The 18,859-nt window shown below is 46.2% G+C and overlaps 1 protein-coding gene across 1 annotated transcript in view; it reads left to right on the forward strand.

Annotated features, from left to right (window-relative positions):
- Positions 1 to 18,859, forward strand: part of NTRK3 (neurotrophic receptor tyrosine kinase 3) — a 397,129-nt gene that overhangs the window by 317,174 nt on the left and 61,096 nt on the right. Inside the window, 2 exon segments of the mRNA XM_045448711.1 lie at positions 9,515 to 9,687; positions 12,768 to 13,011. Of these exon segments, the coding sequence (XP_045304667.1) occupies positions 9,515 to 9,687; positions 12,768 to 13,011 (417 nt within the window).

Genomic DNA, 18,859 nt, shown 5'->3' on the forward strand with positions numbered 1-18,859 from the left:
ATTCCTGGTGTGAAGGGGCATTCTTCATCCATTGTAATCAGGGACCCTCGCTCTAAGGGCAGCGAGATTTCCGTTGGATCCACACCGACTTCCTCTGACTTTGGAAGTCAAGAACTGCGGCACCTAAGGGGGCTGTGCCTGAGGTGCAGTTGAGGAGCACGTCAGCCTGTGAAAGGGCCTGGGTCGCCATCCTTGTCCCCAGCTGGCCCTCCTCCCTCCTCAGTGACCTCAACAGGATGTGTCGTCCGTGCCTGGAGAGTCACTTGACGTTTCCCAGGAATAGAATTGAGTGAAGGGTGGGCGGCTGAAGGAGAATCTGGGAGCCCCCGGTCAAGGGCAGCAGACGTCACTGGGAATAGAAGGAGAAGAGTGGGGAAGGACCGGCTACTAACTAAGCACAGGGAGACTAGTGAGTGAACCCAGAAAAATTTCTTACACCCCCACGCATGTGATCCGGGTTCAGACCCCCGAGGGTAACCGCCTCCTGGCAGGTACTTAGATGGACCCAGGAACCACAGGACTTTTGTCTTGCTGAGCCAGCAGTGCAGGAGCTGAATTGTGTGGGGTGGTAGAGAAGAGACTTACCACCAGTTCCCCACCCCGCACTCAGCCCGCAGAGAACAGCTTCTCCTATAAATCAGTGCTAAACAAATCTTTGAACATGATTTGTACGGACAAGGGCCAAGTAGGTGTCAGGAGCCCTGCTCTGGAGCGTGGACTGACCTCCATGGGTGCCACAGGAAGGCCTCTGAGAGGAGGGTGAATTCTGCCTGGTGTCCTGGGCTGAGAGCAAGAGATACCGCCCCCCCATGAGGACTCTCACTGGGACCTTAAAAGGGTCCCGCCCTTAGCACTGAGGGCTCCAACCAAACCACTCACAATGACAGTTCCATGCTTCTGTGACTTTGGGGTCTGTATATTCACAGTCTTGTGTGTCTGCATGTTGCCTGTCCACAGAGGGCAGATGGCCTCCACAGATGCTCTGCAGCCCCCAGGGATAGCGGGGGAGTCAGAGAGCCTGAGGGAGACCCCAACCTGCCACTGATTAGCTGTGCAACCTCACACAAGACACGTAACATCTCCAGCCCTCAGTTTCTTTATCTGTACAATGGGAAATATAATATCCTTCCTTAAAAGCATTGGTGATGAAATCACACAACATGTAAAATTGTTCATCCATTGTTTGGGACATAGTAAATGCTCAATAAAGAGTACTTGCTACTGGTTTTTATTATCACCATCATTCTCAATGTTGGTCTTATTGAATGTGCTTAGACACATGACATATGGCTTTCCAAGCTTACACTGACCAGCTAGAATAGGTGGTGCTGAACCTGTTCTCTAAAAGGGCCAGATAATAAATATCTTAGGCTTTGAGGGCCATATGCTACCTGTTACAACTACTCTCTCTCTCTCTCTCTCTCTCTCTCTCTCTCTCTCTCTCTGTCTCTCTCTCTCCACACACACACACACACACACACACACACACATATCTATTAGAAAAAATATATGTATATGTTACAAAAGTAGGCATTGTCTGCTGGCCAAGGATCTGGAAAATAAATAAGGAACTAGAGTATATTTTCTGTGAAGGCTAATCATTATTATTGCTAGACTGCCTGAGAATAAACTTGTTCAGTGTACCTCCATAGGCGCAGGATGGTCAGATAAGCAAGAAGGTCTTTAAACAGCTTGGACCAGGGGAGTGGAAAGATTTCTAATTTTGTCTCCAAACAAGGATTCTGCACTGCTCTGAAACTTTTAATTTATCGGGAGACACTAATCCACTGGGCATTCCAAGATCCGTCTGGGGACTGGTAAATGAAATGGACATTTTTGTGCTTTGAGCAGGAAATGAAATGATGGCCCCAAACCTTGGGAAATGTTCCTCACTGAGTGGTCAGGCGTTAAAGGGCAGTACCCGGATTGGAGAATGCAGAAAATGTGTTTCTGTGTTCATCTTTTTAAGATGGTTTTCTTCTCTCCTTGGGTCTGGGAATGTGGAGGAGACGAGTGCCCCAGGATTTTACAACATTTGCAGCCCAGGGGATCCACCCAGACTCCAGCCCCTGGAGAAGACACTCATTTACTCTAGAGAATGGTCGAGAAATAGTGTTTCCTGTTTCTCATCCTCTTTAGATTTTACTGCTTTGTGCAGGCTCCTTCCTCTTGAGGCTGTTCTCATATTGGTGCAGGGTAATTGTGGACTTTCAGAGAACACATCTGAGTATAACCCAAGGTTGGGTTTTCCCCAAATTGTGGTTTTAAATCAGTTGGCAAGAATCTTTTGCCCGGTGGTTGCAATAGGGGAGACGGAGCAGACATCACAGCCTCTGTTCTGAAGATGCTTGTAGTCTGCTGGGGAGACAAAAGAAGACCCAAGAAAGAAGGAGAGCAGGGCAAGACAGAGCGTAATTTGTGCATAAAGGTAGTGTAAGACTGATAATATGTGGTTTATATTTTTAAATAGGTGGTGCCACTTTTAAATAGTCGTTTGACAGAGAATACATTTGTTCAAAAGATCTCGAAGAGTCTCTTCTGATAGCCAATAGCTGATAAGAATATGAGAAAGGTGTCCAACCTAATTAATCATCAGAAAAATGCAAGTTGGCCATATTGAGAGACCAGTGAACACCAAGCAGAATGACAACATAGTGGTGACAATACCAAGTGCTAGTGAGAAGGCGCAGCAGTATAATCATTTTGAAAAAGTTTGGTATTCTAGACCATTAGCATACTGTGTGACCTAGCACTTCTATTTCTAGACCTGTACCCATTATCTATCTATCTATCTATCTATCTATCTATCTATCTATCTATCATCTATCTTTCTAGCATCTATCTACCTATCATCTATCATCTATGTATCCATCTATCCACCTACCTATTTATCTATCTATCTATCTATCTATCTATCTATCCATTCATCTATCATCTATCTATCATCTATCCATTCATCTGCTATCTTTCTATCTATCCATCTATCTATCATCTACCTATCATCCATCTATCTTTCTGTCTGTCTATTCGTCTATCATCTATCTACCATTATCCTCTCTCATCTTTCTATCATCTATCATCTAATCTATCAATCATCTATCTATCCATCCATCCACCCACCTATTTGTCTATCTATCTATCTATCTATCTATCTATCATCTATCTATCATCTATCTTTCTAGCATCTATCTACCTATCATCTGTCTATCATCTATGTATCCATCTATCCACCTACCTATTTATCTATTTATCTATTTATCTATCTGTCTCTCTATCTATCCATTCATCTATCATCTATCTATCATCTATCCATTCATCTGCTATCTTTCTATCTATCCATCTATCATCTACCTATCATCCATCTATCTTTCTGTCTATCCGTCTATCTATCATCTATCTACCATTATCCTCTCTCACCTTTCTATCATCTATCATCTAATCTATCAATCATCTATCTATCCATCCATCCACCCACCTATTTGTCTATCTATCTATCTATCTATCTATCATCTATCTTTCTAGCATCTATCTACCTATCATCTGTCTATCATCTATGTATCCATCTATCCACCTACATATTTATCTATTTATCTATCTATCTCTCTATCTATCCATTCATCTATCATCTATCTATCATCTATCCATTCATCTGCTATCTTTCTATCTATCCATCTATCATCTACCTATCATCTATCTATCTTTCTGTCTATTCGTCTATCATCTATCTACCATTATCCTCTCTCATCTTTCTATCATCTGTCATCTAATCTATCAATCATCTATCTATCCATCCATCCACCCACCTATTTGTCTATCTATCTATCTATCTATCTATGTATCATCTAGCTAGCTATGTATCATCTAGATATATAGATATATATTTATATATATCTATATATCTATATCTATATATATCTATAGATATTTCAAGTTTAAAAAACACTTATTTCAAGTTTAAAAAACAAGTAAAACTGAACTCTAGTGGTAAGGGATTTATGTTTAGATAGTCGCAAGTATTTTACAAAAGCCAAGACCATGGACTGCATAAGTCAGTGTAGTGGTCACCTTTGGGGTGAGAGAAGGAATACTGGAGGGGCGGGGCATGCGGTGGGAGCCCTTCTGGGGGTGTTGGCAGTATTTAATTTTTTCCTTACATTGAGGAAACACTGGTATTAGTTTTGTAATAATTCAGTGTGCTATAAAAGACTTTTCTTTCAAAGATTGATCGTATTCCTAAAAATATGCCCCATTTATTCATGCCATAAATATTTATTGAACACTTACTATGTGCCTGGCACTGAATGAGACCCTGGGGATGAAAGAGGAGAGGGGATGCACAGGCCTCTGTAGCTCACATGTCTGAATTCTAGCACAGTAGAGCCCAGAAGGGAAGTTTCCGGAAGAAGAGGAGGGCATGTACAGAATGATGACAGCAGCATCTCACAGAGAGTGCTGATTATGGTGCTCACGATATGCTGGGCCCTGCTCTTAGTAATGTGTGCGGGTGAAGGTTTGTTCCCACGGCCTCCAGAAGCATTAGGCATCGCCGCTATCCCCATTTCACAGAAGTGGACACTGAGGCACGCAGAGAGAGGTCAAGCAGTTCGCCCAAGGACCCGCAGTGAATCAATGGTGGGGCCACCTCAGATCCAGGCAGACCTTCTCCTTCCCAGATGAGGGGATGGGCCCCTCGTCACTGCTTTTCCTGGTTCCCCGTGTCTCTCCATGCTCTGCCCCGGGGGAGTCTCCCCATTGCTCCAAGTCATGAATTCTTGTGGTTTAATCTAGTGTAGCGCTTGTCCTGTCTGTGGAGGCTTTTGTTTTAACTTCAATGAACCACATAATCGACTTCCAAGATGCCTAATTGGTTCACGGTTTTGTTGTTATCTGAATTTTATTTCTCCCTCTTTTGGTGGCATACCTTCTTGGTTTTTTTGGGTTTTTTTGAAATAATTATTTCTTCACTCTCTTTGAGCATTTACTTGTTTTAACATCGCTATCAGCCTATTCCTACGAAATTAATTTTATCTGCAGGAAATTCATGTTGTGGTTATTGACGGTTTTAATCATTTGGATCTAATAATCTGTTTCTTCCAGTTTGTCTGAATGTCAGCTCTTGAGTTCCCTTTAGTTTGGAGAGTTGTTTTGTTTTTGTTTGGGGCAATCATGATTTCCAGTTTCAGTTAGTTTGCACTGGAATAGGCACTTAAAACATTTTTAGTGCAGAATCTCAGATTTTTACTATTTTCCCAATTTCTTAAAAACATAGGTTTTCCTCTTATTCTTAACACTTTCTAAACACCGACCTTTAGTAGGTTTCTCTAAAGTCTTCATCTCAGGCTCCATAAAAACAGCCAACATTTTGTACTCATATTTCATTGCTTTCTATGACGTTTCATTACATTAAGCAATGACATTAACAGATGGATCATAAATGATTTTGGGAAGCAATCAGAGCTGACCCTTGGCAAGCTCCCCTCTGGGACAGAAGTATCTGTCTGAGTATCCAATTAGCAGTGAGTATTCAGGGCATAATAGATGCCAGTCAGGATGTTCCTCAGAGGGTAATGGACAGTACCAGTGAATTTGGCCAGTCATGTGGCTATAACTTGGTGGAGAGTTTTTCTGGCCAAAAGAACCGCATGTGCAAAGGGCCTGAAGCAGGTAAAAGTTTGGTGGGTACAAAGGACAGAAAGACCAATGAGACTGAAGTGTAATGAATAAAGGGGAAGAGGGTATGGGAGGAAATGAGGCAGAGAGAGATGGGGAGACCTGACGTTTGGAGCCTATCACTGTCTTAAGGGTTTGGGATTTTATCCTGAAAACAGCAGGAAGCCAAAGGCCAGTTTTAAGCTAAGAAGACAGATGAGAGAAGGGCATCCATGTCTGTAATAACTACCCATCTTCCTCTCTCATAAAATCGTTTGAGACTGTCAGCAAGAAGTGGCTGCGGATTTTCAGACTAAGAGAAAGATGATTTTTATACTTAAAAAGTGTTAATTGACGTGTGCGTGTTTGAATATTAAAAGTTTGGACGTTTAGAAATGCGTGCATCCCCGCACATATTAAATGGGTTTCGGTGTGAGAATGCAATATGAAACCAAACACTTTGAACTATCCCTCCGCCCCACCCCCACCCCCCTGCAAGAGAAAAGGAAACTGGAAGGCGGCAGCCCTGAGGCTGGACAAGAGGAGGATGTTAAATGACCTTGACAGAGTCGGGAGCTACTGAGAAGTTCGAGTGTTCTTGCCGTCAGGATGGCTTCCCTTCCATGTGACCAAGGGGCCCCAGTGGGACCCAGGCCTGGTGGGGGCGGGGGGGGGGAACGTGAGAGCTGGCACACTTAGAGAGGAAGATCAGAAAGTGTGTTGTCCTCAAATTTGGGGGGACAAGAAAGGAGACAAGTTAGGGGGCAAATTGCAGATCTCTTTGTTCTACGGATACTGCTCAAAGGACCTAGGTAGGAGCCGCCTCGGCTTCAGAGACCCGTCGGTGAGACCCAACTCCCTGCAATAATGGTTGGCAGCCGTGATGAGCACCAGTTCTGCCCCCGGCGCTCACCGGTGCCACTGACTGGTGATCCACTTTGAGGTTTCCCAGCCCCGAGGAAGGGGTTGGGTGTGTGGATGCCCCTGAACCGTGCAGGAGAGTCTCTGAGCTGGTTTTCCTCCTCATTAGTCTCCTCCTGTCATCTCTGTCCCAGATGCATCTATCCCTAGGGGTTGGGGCCACGTGCATCCCTGGACCCCAGATACCAAACCCGACTTTTTGCCAGTTACACAGGAACTTCAGGTTGGACCCAGGAACCGGAAATCGCAGTGTGAAGGCAGAGAGGGAACTGGCAGCAGAGAAAGGCTGTGGTGAGACTCGGAGACAGCGGTTGCTTTGTGCCCCGTCTCCCAAATGAGGAGCCTCTGTCCTCCTGGCAGTGCAGGGTGCCAGGCTTGGGGATGCTGGCTGGCATTGCTTGAGAGCTGAGAACGGAAATATCCCGTGACTGCCATTGGTGTCCAGACGGTGCAAAAGAATGATTTACAGAGATGGAGAGAGGCCATTTGGCTGGCCCCAAATTTGATCTACTTTTCCTTCTCGTAAATCCAGCATTCACATAAATCTTTGTAGTCCTCTATCCCACCCATGCTGGGTTCCTCTTTTTCTCCCCCCTCTTATTCTTCATGAAAACAAATAAATCACCGGCAGTCATCCTCTGCCCATGGCCCAGCCCATGCAGCTCAGGAGCTGGGTCACCAAGAGGACCCTGTCTCACCATGACCCTGCCTTCTTCCACCCATAGCAAGAAGGCTTTGTGAATGCCATCGTTACTGCTGGACGTGGGCACACAGCAGCCTACTCCTTCATTACTGGGTAGCTTCCCTGAGAAGGCAGCCAGAGCAGAAGAGGAGCGCACATGAGATCAGAGGCGGCAAAGTCAGCGATGGGCTGGACCGCCCACCTTCCTTCCGGTCTGGGTCTGCACACCAGCTCAGCATCCTTGTGGGGCCTGGTCCCTCTGCCATCAGGCCACATTCTCGCCTTTCCTGGCCTTCTCCTCTGCCCTTTCACACTGTTTAACTTCTGTGCCCACTGTTCCCTTGGGGACATACCTAGTGACCGATTCATCTGGTAAATTAATGCAGCAGGTGCGCTGCACAGGAAAGTATCCTGGGCTCCAGATTCAAGCTATGGCTTCTTGGCATGGTCTTTGGCAAGTCACTTCCCCATTCGAGACCTCAGTTTCCTGACCCGTCACGTGGGAAAGCTACACCGGGTCAATTCCAACATTTCTGTCAATAGTAGAATCGTTTACTCAAACACGTTTTTGGTGAAAGCTCCGAATTTTGAAAAGAATGAAAGGTGGTATTGGTTGAAGTTGGAGTGGATTTGACCTCTGGCTGAGAGACCGCGGCGAGAGGCACTGCCACTGAACGCTGGGGGTCAAGAGGGGCTGAGGTCCTGTTGAACTGTACGCCTCTGTCATTTCAGACGTGTGAATGTGGACTGACTCCCAGACAGGGCTGGGCCTCAGTTTCTCCCAACTCTAGAAAGGAGCAGGTGGAAGCTGGTGATGTTTAGGGCCCTTCTGGTGCCGAGTCCATCATCAGTAATGTGTGCAAATGACTGATGAGGTCTGATGGGCCCCCTAGATATGAGGCTTGCATATTCATGTTCCCACAGCGCTGTCAGCCGAGGCAGCCCTGTGGATTTCAGTTAACGGGCATTGCGGTGGCCTGAGAAAGACCTCGCTGGGGCCGCGGGGGAGGGGGTGGGGGGGCTTTTGGTGGTACCACGGTCTACGGGGGAGCGCGGTCTGCCTAAACCACCAAAAAGGCCACATGCTTGGCAGAGAGGATGCAAACCCATCTCATGCCGGTCTGGATTTCACTCATCTGAACATAGTGTGCATACTTCACCCTCCCCCCCTCATTGCCTCGTGTTGTGTCCCGTGAGGTTACTAAACCATGTTGGCTGAAGGAAGTGGGTGTTGTTTGGCCCCATTTGCCTTCTGAGCTTGTGGGGAAGTTGAGGAAGCCCAAAGAAATGTGTGCGCACACCTGCCCAGGCCGTGTCTCCTGCAGGAAGGGGCCCTCTCCTTCACTGGTCATGCTCCTCTGGCCTAACATGGCTGCATCCCCGTGGCAGTGCCCTGTCCACGATCCCTTGATGTACTCAGCGTCTTCCATATCAGTCTCACGGTCCCCTTCTTGTGCTGGAGCCACCACACTCCTACCTGACACCCCTCCTGGCCATTGCTTGCCCATTTATCTTCCTGGGCCCTGGGGCAGGTCTGATGCCTCCCGCTCTTCCTGGGTTCTCCCTCCCCACAGGGGCTACATCGTGGCATTGTAGTGGCCACCGGATGCCCACCTCCCCATCCCGCCCTGGGACTTGGAGGGACTTCACCCCATTCTGGTCCTGAGTGGACCCGGAGGCTGCTTCCTGTTCACTGCCTTCCCCATAGCTGCAGCCCCACTCACTCTCCAGTGCCTCCTTCACCTTCCTACTAGGAGGACACAGGCGCCTTCTAGAAGCCAACACGTTCATGTTTCTCTGCAAATACGTACTCCTTCACCATCTAAACTCAAGAAGTAGAAAGAACAAGGAGACTTTATTATGTTGTCTGCCTGATTTCTGGTAGGCTCTGGGCAAAGGCTAATTTGTAGAGTTCAAGCAATGGGGTGGTGGTTTTCCCACTGTTTCTTTTAGCTGTGGGACCATTTCTTGAAGGAAGCCTTAGGGGAAGAGACCTTTGTCAGATTTTCCACCTCCACAGCTCCCTCCCTCTGCCATTCACACCAACCTCGGGGGGAGTGTAGGGCTCTGAGATGAGCATGAATTGAAATCACTGGCTGGTGGATGGGAGACGGGGTCAAAAAGTTGGTTTCTGTTTCATGAGAGATGACATGATTTGTTGTGAACCCGCAGTCTTTATCATGGGCACGTTTATTCCCACGAGGGGAACAGACAGGCCCTGGTCTTCCGGTTGCTGAAAAGCATGTCGTGCATTGTTTCCAGGCCCTGAAGGATCCCACCCTGGCTGCCCGGAAGGATTTCCAGAGGGAGGCTGAGTTGCTCACCAACCTGCAGCACGAGCACATTGTCAAATTCTATGGTGTGTGTGGCGACGGTGACCCGCTCATCATGGTCTTTGAGTACATGAAGCACGGAGACCTCAACAAGTTCCTCAGGTAAGCAAGGACTGCGGTCCCCACCCCTAGTCCCCCCACCCAGCTCCGCTGAACCCCTGTACTTCACCTGGAGTCAGAAGTTACCCCCACTTAAGTCTGGGGATTAGAAATGAGGCGTAGCTGTTCAATCTTCCATACCGTCTCCTGAGGAGCAAGCTTCAGACCTTCGTCACTGATTTCTGGTGGGTAACATTGAGGGGGCCGTGACAAGGGAGTATTTTCTTCCTGATCACAAAGTAGACTGGCCACAAGAGAAGGCTCTGGAATGAGTCCGAGGAGGGAGCCCCTACCAGCCTGTAACTCTCAGCTTAGAGACTCTAGAACCGCCCTTTCTCCTGATTCTCTGAATAGCTTTCTCACTTTGTGCCTTACGTTTCTTAGTGCTGCAAAGTAGAGCTAATTACACCCCTCCTGGAAAACTTCATGGTGGAGACTTTTTTCATGATGAATAAGAAGGCCCAAGGTTACAAGCTCATCAGGAGGCCATGATGGTTGAAAAAGAACAGCAGATTTTCCTTGGATAAATTTATAACCGTGCTATCCAGTACCTTGGCTACATATGGATATTTGAATTTAAATTTACACTACTTAAATAGAATTCAAAAATTCATTTCCTTGGTCGCACTAGCCACATTTCAAGTACTCAGTAGTCACATGTGGCCAGTGGCTACCATGTTAGACAGTGTAGTATATGATATTTTTATGACTAAAAAGTTCAATGGGATGGCACTATTCTAGAAAGATCGGATTTGTTGTAAGAGGGTTTCCCCAAACCTGGATCTAGATCATCTGGATTTTGAGGTCCTCTTGAGGGAACTGGTAAGAGAATGGAACCCCAGCCAGAAGTTCTGGATGGGGTTGCAGTGGTTGGAAGTTCTGGTGGGGGGCAGACTCTATCTTCCCCAGGGAGGACAGCTTCTCACCACTAGAGCAGAGTTAACAGTCTTCAGCTTCCTACATCTGCCATTTCCAAGTAGTGCCCAGATGTGGAGGGGGCAGCCATGTGTGAGGATCTGTGGAATTCAGGGTCCCAGGAAGCAGGTTTGAACAACCAGGCCCTAGACACTTAGGGCATAGTCTTAGCCACCTTTGAACTCCATTGAATCCCATGGCCCATAGTGACATTTTCAGAATTCGAATGTAAGTCATAGAACACTGTGGCTACTCACCAAAAACTGATGAGCATGTCCTTGAAGTGAGACATTCCTTGGGCGCTGTGGTTTTAAGGGGGACTGGAAAGGGCCCGTAGCAGATAATGAACTTTTCTTATGAGCTGGATTTCCAAAAAATGGCCCCCGAGGAGTGGAAAGTATCTGTAGGGTGTTTGGAACCTCTGGAACTTGGATTTTCACAGTGAAATTTATTCCTCTCTTGGAGAACTCAGCCCTTATCATAAGACAGACCCGGGTTCGCATCCTGAATTTGTCACATCTTACCCATGTAACGTAGAGCAAGTTCTTAAACCTTAATTCTCTTTCCTAGGAAACAAGACTGTTAATAACTGCTTCAGATGTTTGCTGTTATGAGTACTGAATGATTATATTTGTATACTACTTGGATGAGTTTTCCATGTAGCTGGGTTTTCAGTCAGTGGGAGCTACTATTAAATTATTACAATTACCATTTTATCAGAACTGTGAACCAGTCACTAACACAGGCAGTGCTGTTTCTCGGTATTGAGGATCTTTAGGCTGTGCTCGCACCCCCTGGAATGGTCAGAGGGACATGCTCCATTTTCCACCGAGCCCTCACTGTAGATTCAGCGGTGCCTGTAGCCCCATGTGCCACACACAGGGCTACGGAGAGCTCCTGGTGCCTCTGTGTGCCACTGTCATTCCCAATATAAGGGAGGAGGGAGAAAAAGAGGCTAGAAGGCAGTTGGTGGCTCTTAGGGGCAGGCTGCAGTGTCCTCTCCTGGTAGACAGGAGTGCAGGCTTGCTGGCTGATGCCCCTTCTTTGTGAGCTGATGCCGTAGCTCTCTTTTGGAGGGGTGAAGTAGGCAGATCCCACAGGAGACAGTAAAATGAATGTGTTCATATTTAATGACTCCTTTCAGTGGAAATTGGAGAAGCAGTAAAACAGGCCGAGGCCTCTCTGTATACCAGGGCTCCTTGGTCCACAACTTCATAAATAAGGGCTCTGGGTATGGTTACGGCTCATTGGGCTTTCTGGAAAAAAGAGTGAATACTGAAAGTGACCGATACGACAAGGCAAGGCATTAGGATAACAAATCCGGGCCTTAATTTGGGATGGAGGGGCAACCGAGGCTTCAGAGGCCTTGGCTTCAGGGTCATAGGGTCTCTCCAGCCGGCTCTGCCACCAACAAAAGTTACCCAGTCCTAGGCAGCGTGGTGGTCAGGGTAGGAATGTGGACTCAAGACCCCTGCTAATCAACAGTGTGGACTGCCCACTGGCAGCATCAGCACCGTGAACTTGTGGGAAATGCAAATACTCAAGCTCCACCTAGCCAATCAGAATCATAGGGGGAGGAGCCCAGGGTTCTGTTCAGCTGGCCCTCTGGATGATGCTCCCTGAAGTTTAAAGCTCTCCATAGCCACACGCCGCCTGGTTTCAGTCAGCCTCCTGATTACCCATAAGGCCACTGCGGCACTACTGTGACTTTGGCCAGGTGATCTGATCATTTTGTGCCTCAGTTTCTTTATGTCAAAATTGGAGTGGGAGGATTAAGTAAATTAATAGATGTAGGGTCCTTAAAGCAGTGCTTGGAACAGTAAGGGCTCTGTAAGAGTTAGCTATTGTTTTGTTTTTTTTTTTTTAACGATTCTGTGGTAGATATCTAGAACCCAGGAAACTCCTGAATAGCGTTAAGATGTTTAAAAGAGTAGATGTATTTCCTGATCCATTAGAGTATGTCTGCATCATCTTAGCTGGGAATCTGGTTGTACTCATATCCACACTCACATGATGTAATATTGGATAGATAAGACTAGGCAATAAGTAGGCTAGGAGAGATTTTATCCATGTCTGTGGCGTATTCCAGAGATCACGGCATCCAGAAGACTACTCCCCTTGATCTCCTGAATTCTCCTGTCCCCTGTCTTCTCTCCCACCCTTCACAGGGCCCATGGGCCAGATGCTATGATCCTTGTGGACGGGCAGCCACGCCAGGCGAAAGGCGAGCTGGGTCTCTCCCAAATGCTCCACATCGCCAGTCAGATTGCCTCAGGCATGGTGTACCTGGCCTCCCAGCACTTTGTGCACCGGGACCTGGCCACCAGGAATTGCCTGGTTGGAGCCAATCTGCTGGTGAAGATTGGGGACTTCGGCATGTCCAGAGATGTCTACAGCACCGATTACTACAGGGTAAGGTGGCTTTTCCAGCTGCAGGACTCAGCAGCAGAACTAGCACCTCGCTCACATGTCTTTGTCATTGTCCATTAACCCTGTCACTCGAGAGAACACACATGTGCACCCGTGCCCAGACATACACTCAATGGTCATCCTTTGGCCACTTCTGCTTCTTGACATACCTGTGTATTATTCTCTCGATAGCTCACGCCTCCCTTCCCTTTGGACATTTAGCTCAAATATATTCTTCCGTTGCAATGACATATGCATCGTGTTCTTACTTGCATCAATACTCATTCTTCATGCAAACGGACCCATACGTATATGTGTATGCCCAAATGCACACATATTCAAGCTCAACTTGGTACTACATTTTAACATCTTCCACCTCAGTCCCTGATCCAGCCTTACCCACAACACACTTTATTCTCTGAAATTATCTGGTGACTGGGTAGGCTTATCTTGCCTTCAAAGGCAGATCTCAATGAGAAGTCAGAACCCAAAGTAAAGTAGCAAAAATCGTTAATGAGGTGCTGAGCACGATCACCCCAATGATTTAGGAAAGAGGAAGCAAGAAAGCATGTTATTGTTGCCAACTTTTGAGAGAGATGCAGGTTGGCTTTAACAAAAGCTTTCTGATTGTGAGAGGAGATATCACGTTCAATTTTACTTCTATACGTTAATAGGTATCTTATTTTTCTCCCAGAATTATTTTCTCCCTTAGTCTTTGGAAATCCCCTTCTAATGGATTTGAGTGGTTTTGACAGTGTTTTTATTGCCAGGGAAAGGACAAGTGGGCATGAGTGTCATTGACCCTGAAAGAGGGAAACATGGGTGCAGCCTGAGATGCAGAGATCGGGTAATTTCTGAAAAACGATCGGAAGGCACATGCCTCATGAGATACGTAAATTTTACTTCAGGGACATCGAATGGGTGAAGAGTTTGGATAGGTGGCATAAGAGAAGGGTGGGACAAACTTCTGGAGGTGAAGAGGCATGGCAGCCATTGTAGGGAATGAATGTAGGGAACGAACGATCATATTATGAGTCGAAGAGCTCAGATATGATTGTCCTGTCAGCCTAGGCATGATGGACGAGGAGGTGGGGAGTTTGGGGTGGCATATACAGATCAGTTCTATCTGGATGCGCCTGGTGGCTTTGCCTAAACAACATTGCCCAAGACATTAAAACTGATCACTGGAGACACTTCATTTTAGCCAGGGCCTGAAGAAAAATGAGATATTTAAGAAATGCCCTTTGTGGTTAGAAGTGATTTGTTCATGGTACAACCAAAGGATGGCAGATGATATACCATCAGGAGAGAATATGAGGCAAAGAAGACCAAAGGGCTTCTGGGAAGGTAGTATATCTGAGCAAGCTGGGCCATATCTTGAGCCACCTGCCCTATCCAACATCCCCAGATATGGAGAAGGGAGTATAATGTAGCAGTAGCCACAGATGGATGGCCAGGACAGACCTGCCAGGAAATACCAAAGCGGAGACTTTCTTTAGCATCTAGACTAATTTTTTCACTCATTTCCAAGAGAGACATTGGTATCATTACTAAAGGCCATGAGCCATAGATTTCTTGAGTCTGGCTGGAGTTGGCACCATTTAATTGCTTTGCGTTCTGTGTAATGGGGTTTGCTGGCCTGTCTGGCTGAGCTCGGATTTATGTTGGTGTTGATAAAAGCAAGGGAAGGATCATCATTTTTCTGTGTGAGGCAGATGTGTGATTATGCCAATCTGTTCTCAGCTGGCTTTACCATGGTCTTGGGAAATAATATCTGACCAGAATGTGTGCAGACTCAGCTTTCAAGCTCACTTCAAGGAGTGCACTTACTATTTCTTGATTCTGATTCAGAAGAGTAAAGAAAAAAAAAATCACCTCTATCAGTCACCAAATGACACGGCTTTCCTCTTGCTTTAACGACTAAGAACTGATGCTCTTTACTCCTGGGAGAGCAACAAGGGGCAGACCCATCTCCTTCCTGTGGGCGCCAGGGCTGATTGGAATTTGAGGAAGGGAGAGTGAGGTGGAAAACGTCCACTCTCCAGGTATCTGCAATTGCTTTTTTCATGAGTTCTAAGCCAGGCATAAGCTGAGGCCAGCTGGCTTGAAAATGTATGTCTTTGGTCCCAAGGAGTATGAAATATGAAAGAGAGTCATGGTAGTGAAAACAGCGCACCACGGGAAAACTGCGCATCCCACTGATGGTGGGTAGATATTATACTCTCCATATTCCGAGAGCAGCCTGTATCGTGTCTTCATGTTCAGTTGCTCACAATGTCCTAACTTATGCACAGCTCCCCCGCCCTCACTTTCTGTAAAACAAAAGACGGAAGTAGATTTCCCAGAGGTCACATCGGTAATGAACTTTGAAGTCTTGTTATCCATGTTGGAAGATATGAGGGTGACAAAGGTATTCTGCATTGGGACCTAATGTTACCTAATGCCACCATTAGCAGCCATGGGACCCCAACACACTTCCCCTAAACTCTCTTTAATTTTCTTATTTTAAAAATGAGGACAAACATAGTCTCTTGCAGAGTTATTTTGGTGTTAAGCAAGTTAATTTGTGTAAAGAGCCTGGAATACACTACTTAATGGATAAACCATAGCTTATATTATCTTCCTTAGTCCCCCTTCATACCCAAGGCAGGAGAGCCACAGGGATAATCTGGTTTCCAGATGTAATTCTCAGGTCAGACAGGAGGGCCTCCTGACCACTGGAAAATAAACTGGGATCATGCAGCTGCCCCAGAGGAATAAGGTCTTTAAGTTGACCACCTCTGGAAAATGTCCTTCCCAGGGTTTCAACTTTGATAGAAATACTGGATCATCAGTACTTGCCTGTTCCTCTGGTTAGTGTTTATATGGTCCTCATAATCTGAGAGTGAAGTCCATGTTCAGGTGATTTACAAAACATTTCTTTTTGTTTGGTATACCAGCTGAGGCTCTGGGGGGAATGCAGTGATTTATTATATAGCAAGAACACTGAAGGATTCTCTCAGCAAGCCGACATCCAGGACAAATTGGCACCTCTCTGCTAGTGTAGGTTACGGAAATCTGTTGAGCCTAGGAGTTTGCTGGTTTCTTGTGCCTAATTCAGTTAAATGCAGATGATTTGAGCTTGTGTGTGTGTGTGTGTGTGTGTGTGTGTGTGTGTGTGTGTATACACAGGTGCACACTCACATATACAAGTGTTCATCTGCCCAGTGCAGATTCCATGATGTGTACACAAGAACAAAGAGAGATGGAGACAAGTTCCTCCTTACATTCTTTTTAAAACTTTTTAATTTCTTTTTTTTTTTTTTTAAAGTTTATTTATTTTTGGGACAGAGAGAGACAGAGCATGAACGGGGGAGGGGCAGAGAGAGAGGGAGACACAGAATCGGAAACAGGCTCCAGGCTCTGAGCCATCAGCCCAGAGCCCGACGCGGGGCTCGAACTCACGGACCGCGAGATCGTGACCTGGCTGAAGTCGGACGCTTAACCGACTGCGCCACCCAGGCGCCCCAAAACTTTTTAATTTCTTAAAACAAGAAGCACCATCTGGCTCATGTATGAGTGATACGCAAACGGTTTACAAAGGTGAGCTGCCTGATTTCCTATTACATATTTAGAAAGAGAAAACACACATGTCTGCACCAGAGTGCCAGGATCATTTGTTCTGTCTTCTTAAGACTCTGCCCAGTGACAGATACCTTTCCCTCCTGTGGATCACTCACTCTACACTTCCGAGATGGCTTTTAAACTGGCGTGGACAGGGGTGGGGTTTTGGTGCCATCATACCTTTCTCAGGACATCAGACAACAGTAAGGAGTCAGCGGTCGAATCTGGAATTAAAGAAAGTTTTGAGAGTCCTGAAGAGGAGGAATCTGGGATTCCAGAATAGAAATGTTTGCAGATATTTTTATTTTGGGGGGGGAGGCGATATGCTGAAATATGGGAAAAACAGGATCGGAGGGCCCAGTGCTCTGATCCTCCTTACCCAGAGGACCAGGAGAGTGCCTTCCTGTTCACCTGGCTGTCCTTTGTGCCTAGTGCAGTGCCTAGCACTTACAGATGCCCAATAAAAATAGGAATGAATGGATGAAGTCAGAATGGGGCTTCAGAGTTAGGCAAGAAGTAGATTAGGCCAGACCAAGAGTAGTCTGGACAGACAAACAGATGCCCATCTAGGGGAGCTTAGTCTTTGCAGATGTTGTAGGGAATCCGTTATCTAAGCATGTAGAATAAGTACCTGGGGACAATGTCCAGAGGACACAGGTGAGTGGTGGTCAGAGTCAAGGATGACCCCAAGTCAGAGTTGAGTCTTGGTAGGGGGTGGAGCCAAGTGTCCAGGAGCTATGAGGGGAAGTATGCCAAAATGTTGGCAGAGACACATAAGGGGGACAGAAGGCATGTCTGGCATTTGATAACAAGGCACTGGGTTCTGAGTTGGAGGTTCCAGATCAGGGTGCCTGGGAACCCCTGGGGAGGATGTCAACAGTAACCATTTGGATGTGGGAATAATCTAGAATAAACTGATTTGACTGGTAGAATATTTGATTTCGTGGATGCCATGGTGCCCCCATGGCCAGTGATGAAAAGTATAAGCTCTTGGGCCCACATTACCTGGTTTGCATCCCAGCTCCTATAATTCCAGGCTGGATAACCTTGGGCGAGGTATTTAACCTTTCAGCATCCCCGACTGTAAAATGGGGCTACTAGTCCATAACATATGCATTTACTGTAAGGATTAAGACTTAATGAATATAAAGCTCTTGAGATAATAAATGTTAAATAAATATTAATTAGTGTTACTATTATTGGAGCTAAAATACAATGTCTTCCTAATCCCAAAATGGGCATTTTGAATAAGGCTTACCCAAGTGTATTAGTTAAGCTAGGCCACCTGCTATAGTGAATAGATGCAAATGCATATATATTGGTTCCCACACAAATAGAAGCCATTTGTAGGTCATATACCAGTATGAACAGGTGAACTTGTTGGAGAAGTAGCCCTCCTTTGTGTGGTTGTTCAGGCTGCTGGAGCTCTACCCTCTTCTTTGTGTGGTGTCCTTGGTCACCGTAGGCATCCATCCCCATTCCACAGCTGGAAGGGGGAAATGGACATGAAAGAATGCATGTGGTTAATGGGTCTGATCTGGAAGAGGGGCCTGTCTCTTACGGCAAGAACCCAATCACATGCATGGTTTCACTGTAAGGGAGGCTGAGAAATGGAGTGTAACTGTGTTCTCGGGTAGAAGAGAAGAACATGGGTGGTAGTGAGCAGCTGGCAATCTCTGCCACGTTATGGGTGAAGCAAAACTCCTTTCTCTTCCAACATTCCATTCTAATGGCATATCATTCCATGTCTGATGATGTATCAGGAAGGTTAAGATAAGATAGACTTACTTTCTACTGCTATTCCCATCCTGAAGATGGAGAGATTATCCTGAGGTGCCCCTTTTATCCTCTGCTTGCAAAGTCTGGGTGTCACGTGACATTTGTAAACAATGGGGGAGCTTGGCCCCACCTGCCATCTTGGTACTTCCATTCTTCCCCCCTGGAAAGCAAAAAAAAGGCATACCAACAAGAAAACACTTTCAGTTGACTAGGTGGGGAAAGGGGAAATGTTCTAAATCAAAGGGAGTCCAAGTTAATTGAAAAGAAAATACATTCTCAAAGTTTTGTTGACTAATTAATTCGTTTTTTGTATTATGTGGAGAGAGGCCCTTAGATGGAAGCCAAATAGCTGGAAGTGTGTGGAGGAGGAGCCAGAGCTGTGAAAGCACTTGTAATTTACTTTTACCCTTAAAAACTAGTGATGGTGATTTAAGCCAGCTGACTTGCAGGATTACATAGAGACATCAAT

The sequence above is a fragment of the Leopardus geoffroyi genome, chromosome B3, assembly GCF_018350155.1.
Source record: "Leopardus geoffroyi isolate Oge1 chromosome B3, O.geoffroyi_Oge1_pat1.0, whole genome shotgun sequence".
Classification (NCBI taxonomy): Eukaryota; Metazoa; Chordata; class Mammalia; order Carnivora; family Felidae; genus Leopardus; species Leopardus geoffroyi.